Source organism: Periplaneta americana, chromosome 6 (genome assembly GCF_040183065.1).
Source record: "Periplaneta americana isolate PAMFEO1 chromosome 6, P.americana_PAMFEO1_priV1, whole genome shotgun sequence".
Classification (NCBI taxonomy): Eukaryota; Metazoa; Arthropoda; class Insecta; order Blattodea; family Blattidae; genus Periplaneta; species Periplaneta americana.
The window spans coordinates 7397501-7410000 of NC_091122.1; the positions used below are offsets into that span (position 1 = coordinate 7397501).

Below are 12500 nucleotides of genomic sequence, written 5' to 3' on the forward strand. Positions count from 1 at the left end.
AATAATACCAATAATTAATACAAATAATTAATACTAACAATTATTTATAATAATAATAGTAATAATAATAATAATAATAATAATAATAATAAATTAAATGAAGCACGATCACTTAAAATAACATTTAAAATAAATCTAATTTGTATCTTAATTCTAAGTTCGAACTAAAACCCACGAGTATGACATGTTCATATCTGCACAAGTACCTTTCCACATTACACTCATTTCGCTGTCAACTCACTCACTGCACTGGAACTACGACACATTTCACTGATTCTATCCTGATCTCACTAACACTTCAAAAACATTTCACTGTTCAAATACTTTGCACTGCCACTATAAACTATAAAGCTTCCCTGACAGGAACACGTTTCACTGACACAACACACTTCACTGACACAACATAATTCTTCACTGATACAACACTTCAATAACAATATATCATTTACATCCTTTACATACTGTGTATAATTATCGTCTATTAATAAAGTCCTTAAGCCTATTTTTAAATACGTTTTTGGTTGTTGGTAAAGCCTTTAGTAAGTCTGCAGGTAAAGCATTCCAGTCCCTGATAGTACGATTGAGAAAAGAAAACTTTCCACTGTCCGTCCTCTGTCTTCTTTCCCTCAATTTATATGAGTGGTCGTTCCTTGAAGAGTAATTTGGCGGCTGCAATCTATTTTTTATTTCTCTCCAGGCAGGCTCACCTCTGTATGTTTTGAACAGTGCGCATAATCGAATTCGCGTTCTCCTGTCCGTGAGTGTGTCCCATTTTAATGGTGAATTTTTCCGACAACACTTGAGAGCCCGTTTTTGAATCTTTTCCAGTGTCTTAGTATGTTGTAATCTGTAAGGATCCCAACACGATAAAAAAACGCACAATAAAAAGAATGTGTCACCATGACACCGAACTTTTTTCAATCCGAATGGTGTAATCTTGAATGGTCACGCAATATCTGCCGCCGAAGTGACGAAGCAAGTTCTCCAGCCCTTTAAAAGAGAATCTGATAGTTAATATCAGCATTCTGGCAGAGACAAGCTGCAAGCAACCAGGTGAGTAACGGTAACTTCTAGGTAGAGTACGGTACACGTTTACAGACGAACGGTCAGCACGTCTGGCCGCGAAACCAGGTGGCCCGGGTTCGAATCTCGGTCAGGGGGCAAGTTACCTGGTTGAGGTTTTTTCCGGGGTTTTTCCTCAACCCACTAGAAGCAAATGCTGGGTAACTTTCGGTGCTGGACCCCGGACTCATTTCACCGGCATTATCACCTTCATTTCATTCAGACGCTAAATAACCTTTGTGCGAGATCGTGCGTATTTGCTTGTTTTCCGCACAACACCAATACGCGGTAAGTGTGAAATACCACATTCAGTATTCCCAACGTAACACACATAACAATTTCCCTCTTCTTACCGCTTAAGCGCGACATTCATTTTACTGCTTTAGGCTTTTAACATAATATTTTTAGAGACGTTTAACATAGTAATAATTATAAATTGGAAACTTACCACTGCAATTTCACCTAAATTGCAATGTTAATTATTGTTTTTAAATATTTGCAAAAATTAAGTAAAGTCTACTACTCCACGAAACTTATTGCATTCCTGATACAAGTAACATTAAGGAAGCCGTGAAAAAATCAACGAGATTCCAGATGCCGATGTTATTACTGCAATATGTTATATAAATAATATTGTTAAAATATTAAAATGAAAAATAAATCATTACATAACTTTACGGTTTGTTTTAAGTTCGCATTTATAGACTGGGGGGGAAAAAAAGACAGACGTATATCACGGCCTGCTGGAGTATTGTAAACACAGAAAACATTTTTCAGCAACAACGTTGAAGAAAGATATTTTGGTGTTCCGAAGTTGGCGTCATTAAACAGAAACCAACATGGAGATTTCATTGCAACTAATTAGGAATTCGTCTTTCAGGTATGTAATAAACGATCTTCGCACAAAATAATGTACGATACACTAGCAGTATGTTTGTTTTCATGTTCTCGGAAAATAAAAAAGCTCAACTACGTTTCGCTTTTTCAATCTTTTCCTCGACCATGAAAACGTCAACATACCGCTCTTGTAACGTATATTACCATAGATGTTGATGCAGCGTCGTAAAATAACCCAATAAAATACAATATATATATATATATATATATATATATATATATATATATATATATAATAGCAGAGAATCGATTATTCGAATACTGATCAACTGAAACATCGGTTAAGCGATCATTAGCTCAGAGCACCCTGGGGCTAGCGTCGCTTACCCGCGGAGAACACACTGCACCATGGTGCACTCGTAGCTGCTAGCGGGTATGCTCTCTACCTCTTCCTGCTGCAAGACGGGGCACACGGGACGGCTCCGCTTACCCTTTATTCATATCAGCGAGTGCTGACGACAACTCATGCGACCACTGGTTGGCCGATAGCGTTCCAGTCGGGAAATTCAAATTTGCGCGCGCGCCATGTAGAAGTTTTGCTAACTCTGTTTGCGAGATTTAGCGGCAAAAATAGTCTCAGCTCTGAAACAAAAAAGAAAAAAATAATAAAAGAAAATAAACTTTGGACTTCTTTTACTAAACTGTAGGCCTACTTCAATTACCATTTACAACTTGTCAAACTAGGCTAGTCAGTTCTCTGTGTTATTTTTAAGACATATAGATAGATAGATGGATTTATTGAGTAATATTATACATACAAATTTCATATTATCATATTTTTGTCTAATCCAATGCACGGGTCTTCTGACCTTTCATGCTTTGTACCCGAAACAAATTCTCCTTTGTAGGTTCCCCCCCACCTATGATTACATCCAACTACTCTCTACAAGAACACACATATTAAAATGGAAATGGCACAATAAACCACTTTATACAGGGTGTTTCAAAATACGGGGCATAATTTCAGGCATGTATTTCCCACATGTAAACAATCAAAATAGTTCATTACAACATGTGTCCGGAAATGCTTCATTTCCGAGTTATGGCCTTCACAACATTGACATTCACCGCAACGTTTTTCTTTCCGCAGGTCATTGCCGTCAAAGGAGACATTAAGAGGGCACTCTGACAGTTCATTCCGAGGCGAAGTTTACATTCAGTGTTGTGTAGGCGTTAGACTGTGCGACATGTATTCAAATCAAGAGCTGGCAGAGATACACTTCATGTACGGTAAGGCGGACGGCAATGCTGCGCTGGCTCGTCGTTTGTACCAGGAAAGGTACCCACAGCGACAATGTCCAGATCGGAAGACATTTGTACGTCTCCATTACCGTCTGTGCGAGTATGGAAAATTTAACTCTCCTGGTTTGGGAAGGGGACGACTAAGATCTACAACTCCAGAAGTACAGGAGGAGATTCTGGAGGCTGTGAACATGACTCCTTCTATCAGCACACGAAGGGTAGCGTTGCAAGTCAATGTTCCTCATATGACTGTCTGGAGACTGTTGAAAGAGTATCAATTGTATCCTTATCATTTGCAACGTGTACGACAGATTACTCCTGGAGTTTGGGATCGTGTTCGCAGTCAATGAGACATCGATGTGAGGTCTGTATTCAAGCAGGAGGTGGACATTTTGAACATCTTCTGTAATGACAACGACCTGCGGAAAGAAAAACGTTCCGGTGAATTTCAATGTTGTGAAGGCCATAACTCGGAAATGAAGCATTTCCGGACACATGTTGTAATGAATTATTTTGATTGTTTACATGTGGGAAATACATACCTGAAATTATGCCCCGTATTTTTTAAACACCCTGTATAATATATCCTAACCTAAAAGACCTAAAAGTGTACAGTTGGGTGGATACTATTATCCCTTCCTCAGTTCGCGTCGCAAACTTCGACAGCTGCAGCTCTAATCTTCCTCGCCTTCAAGAGGAACAATCCAGTCTTTTGCTCCCATTCTCTATTCCCCATGAGGTCAAGACATGCAAGCGAACTCCTACTCTGGCTTAGCATCGAGGGTGGTAGATATTTTCTCCGTACAAGTTCCAATTCAACACACAGTGATAAAGTTTGTATATAGGAATCCTTTTCTTTGCGAAGCGGACAAAGACACTCCCCTTCTTCGTTGACAATTTTATTATCCTTCCATGCCCCCAATCTTAGCCACGCTAAACCTGCTCTGCTGTCCTTGTTACAAGAATTTATGTATTCACACCTTCCCCAGTTAAACATAAGCTCTGATTATAAATGTAGTGATGACTTTTCCGAACATTGGTGCTCAATCTCTTGCCTCTCGATATCAATTAATCGCCTCTTCACATTACGTCATACATTCCTCCTGTTATTCTCTCCTTTCTCCCACACCCATCCCATTCCTATATGATGCAGCCCTCTCTGCAGTTTATAAACCCACCCCTTTTCCCAGCCCTCCCTCTGTTGAACTTTGTAGCAAATCGACCATAGAAGCGACTGATCCCCAAATACAAGGTGTATCTAAATTGGTGTCAAATATTTCGGGGACATATTCCTAATACCAAAACATTACAAAAAGTTCATATGAACATTGGTCTCAAAATAATTTATTTCAGAGTTACAAGACAAAATTTAATGTTACAAAAATTGCTCGGAGTGGCTTTCTCCTGCTTCGATGTGTCCCCTAAACCTGCGTTACATGCTCTGGCGTGCTCTGTTGAAAATTTCTGGAGTGTTTCGTATTTCGTGAAATCCAGTTTGGATACGCTCTCAGAATATCAACATTAAGTACAGGAGTCGCATAAATCAGGGACTTTAAATGTCCCCAGACGAAGAAATCCATTCGATTCAAATCAGGCGGTCGAGCAGGCCATGCAATGAATCCCCTTCGACCAATACATCTTTGGGAAAATCGATCATTAAAAAAATTACGAACTATCAGACTGAAATGAGCTGGAGCAGCATCGTGTTAAAACACATTCGTTGGATGACGTCCAGAAGCACATCATCAATTAAATGATGCAAATCATTTCGTTCTGTTCACTCACAGAATACATTTTCTTCTGATTTCTTTGCTCTACAAAATACAAACAAACAAAAAACCATCAAACAATCACCGGTCAATAACTCCCTAACGAATGGTTTTCAGACCCATGTTCTTATTAACTTTTTTAATTGTTTTGATGTTGGGAACACATCCCCGAAATATTTGACATCAATTTAATTACACTCTGTATAATTTTAACCAGTACTTTATCACCCTAACTTTCATATGAATTGCTTCGTTTTGAAGCCCAAACTCCTTTAGCACCCCGCAGTTAGCTGTGCTTCTGCCAATTCCAAGTATTCGTTTCAGGAAGTCCGTTTGTACCATATATGTGATACAAAAGTATAAGTTATACTGTATGCACAGTTTTGTGTTTAATATCAGTGTTTCTTTGTTTCATACTGCTCCTATGACACCGGTACAATTTGTTTTCGTAAATGATCGGTTATCCGAAAAACATAATTTTATTTTTACTTCAATTTTTATTGTACCTGAGTTTTTGAATGTACTTCACTCCCACTCCTTCTACTAATGAAGTTCCAACTGTCCTCCAGACAGAATCAAGGCCGAATATAGTAAACAGCACTGAGTTAGTGAGTATAGTACGTTCCAGAAATATGTTCGCGTTTTCCAGTGACGAAAGAGCTTTCAATATTGAACCATATTTTCGCACAGGTACTGTTCGTTTGCCTACGTCGCATCCCGATTTCCCCCACCTGCTTCTGCACGCCCCTCTGTAAAAGCTGGGCTGTCTTAGCTCTTTTCTGAAAAGATTAATTTCTGTTAGGAAGTGGACGTTTACGTAATATTACAACAAGATTATCTGATCAAGTTTAGCCTCGGAACGGGTCTAGGGCCAATCCTTTAATGGGACTGATGAAGAGTACTTAATGGATTACGAAAAGAAATGTGTAACCCGTTCTCTACTGCCTTCTTCTTGAAAATTAGGTACTCATTCATAAGAACATAATACTTCCTATAGCTGCTTGGTTAATAGGTACCTCAGTAGGAGGATATTAACCAGTGATATATCTACTCCATTCTCAAACTAAAATAACAGTATTATTTAAACTAGAGCAATAAAATTTTGCAGTACATAAACACTTCGACTGCACGAATCCTGAGAACAATTCACCTGCTAACATTTCTAATTTAATAGAAACCCTAATACACACATACAATAAATTCCACAATTTGGGACATCTGGTCGAAATCTACGGCTGACCACTAGGATTCAGAATACAAAGCAGAGGTTAAATGAAAAATGCAATATGATTGCGGAGAGAATACGGAAGAATAATAAATTTAAAAATAAAGTACAATTTGATTTCGAAGAAACATGAGATGAAATTACATTGAAGTGTAATGAAATGAAGTGAAAAAAAATTACATAGTATTATACAATTGATTATGTAAAATGGATAATGAATCTCTCAATACCATTAGACAAATTTTGTTAATGTCCTAATTAGAAAATTTAAGAGAAAGAGAATGGTTTTGGTTAACTTAAATGAAGTTCCCCTAGCGCCAAAACGAAGCCCTTTCACTTACTATGTAGCCTCTGTATCCTTTCATCACTTGAACCTGCTGTCTTGTTGTGAACACTACTCTTCGCAGGTATTTAATTAAAGAAGTTTGTGTACTGCATACTAAAAATTTAGTGAATATATATGATTGTTTCTGTTCAGTTTTCAGTGTAACCTAAATAGACAAAAACAATGGAACGTTGGTCAGGACGCGTTGCCGTGGTGACGGGGGCCAGTGCCGGTATAGGAGCAGCCATCGCCCAGGAACTGGTCAAGAAAGGACTCAAAGTCGTCGGACTGGCGCGTAGAGTGGAGAGAGTACAGGTAAGAATTCCTTATGAAAAGTTTTAAATATTCAACATCACAACAGATTATAACCTGATTTGGCATATACTTCTGAGTATTCCACAGAGTTCTGGAACTTAACATTTTCATGAGGGCAAATAGATACGACCAGGGGTGGAGGGGTCAATACTTACATAAGATAACTATCTTCTGTAGCCAAATGAGAGATGCGAAAGAGATGAAAATTAAAGAAAATTTTAAATAATTTATTTGGCATTTTCAAAATTGATTACTAATATGATTACCAGTACAGAGAAGAAAAATCCAATCATTAAGTATGAATAAATAAATAAATAAATAAATAAATAAATAAATAAATAAATAAATAAATAAATAAAAATTAAATTAAAAAAAAATAAATAAATAAATAAAAAATAGATAAATAGATAAATAAATAGATAAATAAATAAATAGATAAATAGATAAATAAATAGATAAATAGATAAATAAATAAATAAATAAATAGATAAATAGATAAATAAATAAATAGATAAATAAACAAATAAATAAATAAAAAATAAATAAAAAAATAAATTAAAAAAATAAAAATAAAAGAATAAAAAAATAAAAAATAATAAATAAATAAATAAATAATAAAAAATAAAAAAATAAAAAATAAAAAAATAAGAAATAAAAAATAAATAAATAAATAAATAAAAAATAAATAAATACATGAATAAATAAATAAATAAATAAATAAATAAATAAATTTATTGCTAGAAAAACATACAAGGAAAATTGAAAAATATTGTATACAAAAATTATAGCACTTCCCAGAGTGATCCCGTGTTCAGTGGAAAATTCAATACAAAATAAAAGTTTCTAATTTCAGTGATACTTTTTGCAGGAGCTCGAGAAGACTTTGAAGTCAGCTCCAGGCAAGCTGTACCCACGTAAGTGCGACGTCACCAAAGAGGAAGAAGTTAAGGAAGCGTTCAAGTGGGTGAAGGATAACCTCGGAGGAACCGACATCCTGATCAACAATGCCGGAGTTGGCTCTATGAACACGTTGATAGGTATTCATATAATTATTACGAAAAAAACTTGAAAAATTACAAATTAATTAATATAACGAAATTGCGTTAAAGACAAAGCTTAATAAACAGTCAGAAATTACTTTGAAAGCGATTACATCATGGTTTTCACGATTGTGTTTTGTTATACTTGCCGATCTTGTTGACAGGCATTGTCAGTTGGATTTGGATTTGCAACACGCGGACATTGTATATTAACCGGGGAAAAAGGAGTTACCCCCATTTGTACCGGCTGCCTTTTTCACTGTACTTAATAATGCACGTTAAAGAAACCTAACAGTGATTTCCTTGTGTGAATTTTAACATATAAAGATTTCCCATCTTACCAACAGTTAACATCGCATAAGGTTCATTTGTAATCATTAATACGTACAAAATGAACTGAAAAAAGATTACCTACTGTACTGTGGATCTATGACCAGCGTAAGAATTGCAGGAGTAATTGAGTTCCACGAAATATGCTTTTTTTCATTTTAATCGGGTTGCGTAATAGTACATTATGCAACGAGCCTATAATGGTAGTAATTAAGACGCGAGTATGTTTATGAAACGAGCGCAAGCGAGGTGAGATGTGCGCAGACGCGAAAGTATTGATTATTTCCGAGAAACAAATGTTGACATTGACCTTGATATAATCTAGAGAGTAAAATAAACATTAATCTTGATATAACCTTGAAATTGAATTAGACACTGAAAAACGAGATGACAAATTGAATTTATTTGAATATTATTTACAATTAATGCTAATAATTATAGTAACAGAACTAGTTTTCTTTCGATTGCATATCCGAGAATAATCGATACTTGCGTTTTTATATTGCTACAATAGTATTTTCTGATTGGTGGAACACTTGAACTTTAATGTATAGGTGTACTTTAATGAGGTCCATTAAAGGGCTGCTACCAGTTGTATAATTACTACATTTCGGCATGGTCGAGCATAAAAGAATTAAATTAACATCTTTATAAAATATGATAAAAGGAATGAAATAAAAAGGAAGGAATTAAATGAGAAAGGTCTCATCCATGGACATGAAATTAAGAAATAATTCCAAGATGGAGGTAGCATTCCCTTGCTGAACTGCAATTCCAATGCTTTGACGAAGGAAACTGATACATCTAGGATCGCCGGTACGGGACAGTAGATGTGTACCAATTTGGGTCAGTAGATCTTTAGCGTCCCTACACCACGGACCAAAGGTCTCAACTGCAAAAGCGACGAAGATGTAATTTGATATTAAATGTTCATATTTACGTCGTTTCCTATGACAGGCGGATTCAACAGGAGATCCAGCACAATTTATAGAAGATTTTAAATCGGAAAAGGCTAATGCATCAACACATTTAAAATCCCGGATGAGGGATTTACCTTTGGACCAAGGAACTAATGTCAAGCCATCAGGTCGTTTACCATCCGACTAATAACAGATGGTTCAAGAAGAGTTGGAATGTCACAAGAGGTTAAAGATCTACTGATGATTTTATTAATAGCAAAATATCTGGGAATACGATCATCACTTCTGACACAGTTTAAGGCGTTTATTTATTTATTTTATTTATTTATTTATTTATTTATTTATTTATTTATTTATTTATTTATTTATTTATTTATTTATTTATTTATTTATTTATTTATTTATTTATTTATTTATTTATTTATTCTGGTGTAGTTAAGACCATCAGGCCTTCTCTTCCACAACACCAGGAATACAAATACAATAATAGAAATAAACAGAAAAAATTCACTATAAACAAAGTAAGGCTACACAAGAAATAAAGAGAGAGAGAAAAAAACACTATAAACAAAGTAAAGCCACACAAAAATACACACAGGTTGCAGTCACACAAACTTTAAATTAGTGATGATGTCCAAAAAAAAAATCCACGATCCCTCCACATATACATTAGCAAATTTTGCAACTCCACGCAATGCAATTGAGATTTGGAAAGATTTACCGTCCATAAAGGTACCGATATAGGAGGAAGGCAGAGCGTGGAGCCAAGATCCAGATTCCTTCTCTTGGAGGGCTTGAATACGTGCGATGTCCTTGTCAGATGTGAAAGAGGAAATAAGGGAATCAAGTATTTGACCTGCAATAATCTCATCCCAGGCTTTTTGAATATGCTATTTAATTAATATAGATGTTCCCCAAGGCACAGTTCTAGGCCCTACTCTATTTTTAATATTAAAAATGACTTATATTAATTACTTATTAAAAATTGACTTAAAACAATACAATGGTTGCAGATGACACAGTTTTACTTTTTGGTGGAAAAACCTGGTATGTGGCATATAATAATTCAAATAATGCACTTAAATTCATAAAAAAAATTGGTTTGACATAAATTATTTTTCTATCAACAAAATAAAACCATAATTATTCCATTCTCATTATCTGAAAAATGTAACAAACCTCCTACATCTATATTAACTATTAAATTACATAATTCTGATTGTTGTCTTATACAGTGTAAATGTCCGATTATTAAAAAGTCCTCTGAAGTTAAGTATTTAGGCATAATTTTCGATAATCATTTAAAATGGAACCAACACATTAATTACCTTTGTAATAAATTACGTAAAATAGTATATTATTTTGTTTATGGAGGAATTACTTGTCAATAAGTTTATTACGTACAATATATTTAACTTTATTTCAATCGGTAATTATTTATGGAATTATAAGATGGGGTAGCTCATTTAAATCCAATTTTAATCCACTTTATTTACTCCAGAAGAAAATAATTAAAATATGTCTTCATAAACCTATTGATTTTCCATCTCAAAATTTGTTTCTAGACTTTAATGTACTTAACGTAAGACAAATTTATTATATTTTATTAATAAAATTCATACATAAAAATCGAAATAATTTTGAATTGTATTCTCATAGTTACGAAACAAAAGGTATGAATTCTTTAAGATTGTTTGAACCAAAATGCAACACTGTTACTGTATTTAATCATAGTAGTAATTTAGGCCCAAGAATATATAACAAATTTATATTTAAATATCCTAATCTTGTCAATTCTAATAGTTCTAGGATTAAATTTAAAAAGTTACGCATAGATTTTATAAAAATTGAAAAATTGTGAATTTAAATTTATATACAATAATTGCAAAGTAGACATAAGACAAATTGTGTTGTATAATTATTAATTTCAATTCAGAAATCCGCCCCTAAGCACGAGTTCTACTCTTTCAGGGGCTAGCTAAAGTTTTTCTGCATATATTATATTTTATGTTACAATTATTAGCAAAATAATAAATAAATAAATAAATAAATAAATAAACAAAAAAATAAATAAATATGACTATGTTCAACAGACGGTCCTGTAGAGAACTGGAAGAAGATATTGGACCTCAACGTACTCGCCCTTAGCATGTGCACCAAAGAGGCTCTGCAGTCCATGAAGGAGAAAGGCGTGGACGACGGCCACATCATACACATCAACAGGTTAGTGACGTGTCTGCACTTATGTGCTGTTATTGAAATGCTTATGGTGCCTAGCTTGACGAGGTCATTTTCCGCAGTATTGCAGGTCATAAAGTAATAGATCGAGCATCCATGTATTGCTCGTCGAAACACGCCGTCACAGCCCTCACAGAAGGTCTTCGTCGTGAACTGGTGAACCAGAAGTCCAAGATCCGTGTCACTGTAAGTGCTGTACATCTCTGGATATTGATACAACTCAAAGTAATTAAATCAGTCTTAGACCTTCGTTATAGACGAAAGTGAAAGCGGTTTCTGTGGCAAAGAATAGGCTGTTTGATAAATACGGAAGTTTAACCTATTCCACATTTTGAAGTTTCTAAGACATTATGTCAGGTACAAAATTCGATTCTGATAAAAATGAGTATCGGTCGATGGTAAAGTATCTATTTTTGAATGGGTTGTGCTGCAAGGACATTTATACGCATACGGTGGATATGTTGAACTGTCAGTTTCCTTCGAACGCCAACATAAAGGTCAGGGTGGATAATTACTTTGAGACAGTAACAACGAATATCAGAGGTTCATTTACTTCTTTATTTATTTATTTATTTATTTATTTATTTATTTATTTATTCATTATTCATTTATTCATTTACTCATTTATTTATTTATTCATTTCTTCATTTATTCATTTATTTATTTTATTTATTTATTTATTTATTCATTTATTTCTTTATTTATTCAGTTACTCGTTTATTCACTTATTCATTTATTTATTGATTCTATTGATTTATTTATTGATTTATTTATTTTATTGCTTTTATTTATTTATTTATTTATTTATTTGATTTTAATGATTTATTTGGATTTATTTGATTTATTTGATTTTATTGATTTATTGATTTGATTTATGTATTGATTCGATTTATTTATTTATTCATTTATTGATTTATTCATTTATTCAGTTGTTAATTTATTAATTTATTAATTTATTCATTGATTCATTGATTTATTCATCCATTCATTTATTTATTCATCCAGTTATTTATTTATTCATTTATTCATTCATTCATTCATTTATTCATTTATTCATTCACTTATTTATTTATTCTTTTATTCATTTATTTATTCATTTATACATTAATTAATTTATTTATTTATTCATTTATTTAT

The 12500-nt window shown here is 33.8% G+C and overlaps 1 protein-coding gene across 1 annotated transcript in view; it reads left to right on the plus strand.

Annotated features, from left to right (window-relative positions):
- The first annotated feature begins 975 nt into the window (after positions 1-975).
- The window catches only part of LOC138700955 (farnesol dehydrogenase-like), a 15750-nt gene continuing 4225 nt past the window's right edge, over positions 976-12500 (plus strand). Inside the window, exons 1-5 of the mRNA XM_069827406.1 lie at positions 976-1053; positions 6674-6835; positions 7704-7872; positions 11219-11348; positions 11426-11549. Of these exons, the coding sequence (XP_069683507.1) occupies positions 6704-6835; positions 7704-7872; positions 11219-11348; positions 11426-11549 (555 nt within the window). The 5' untranslated portion in view covers positions 976-1053; positions 6674-6703. The remainder of the gene's footprint in view (positions 1054-6673; positions 6836-7703; positions 7873-11218; positions 11349-11425; positions 11550-12500) is intronic.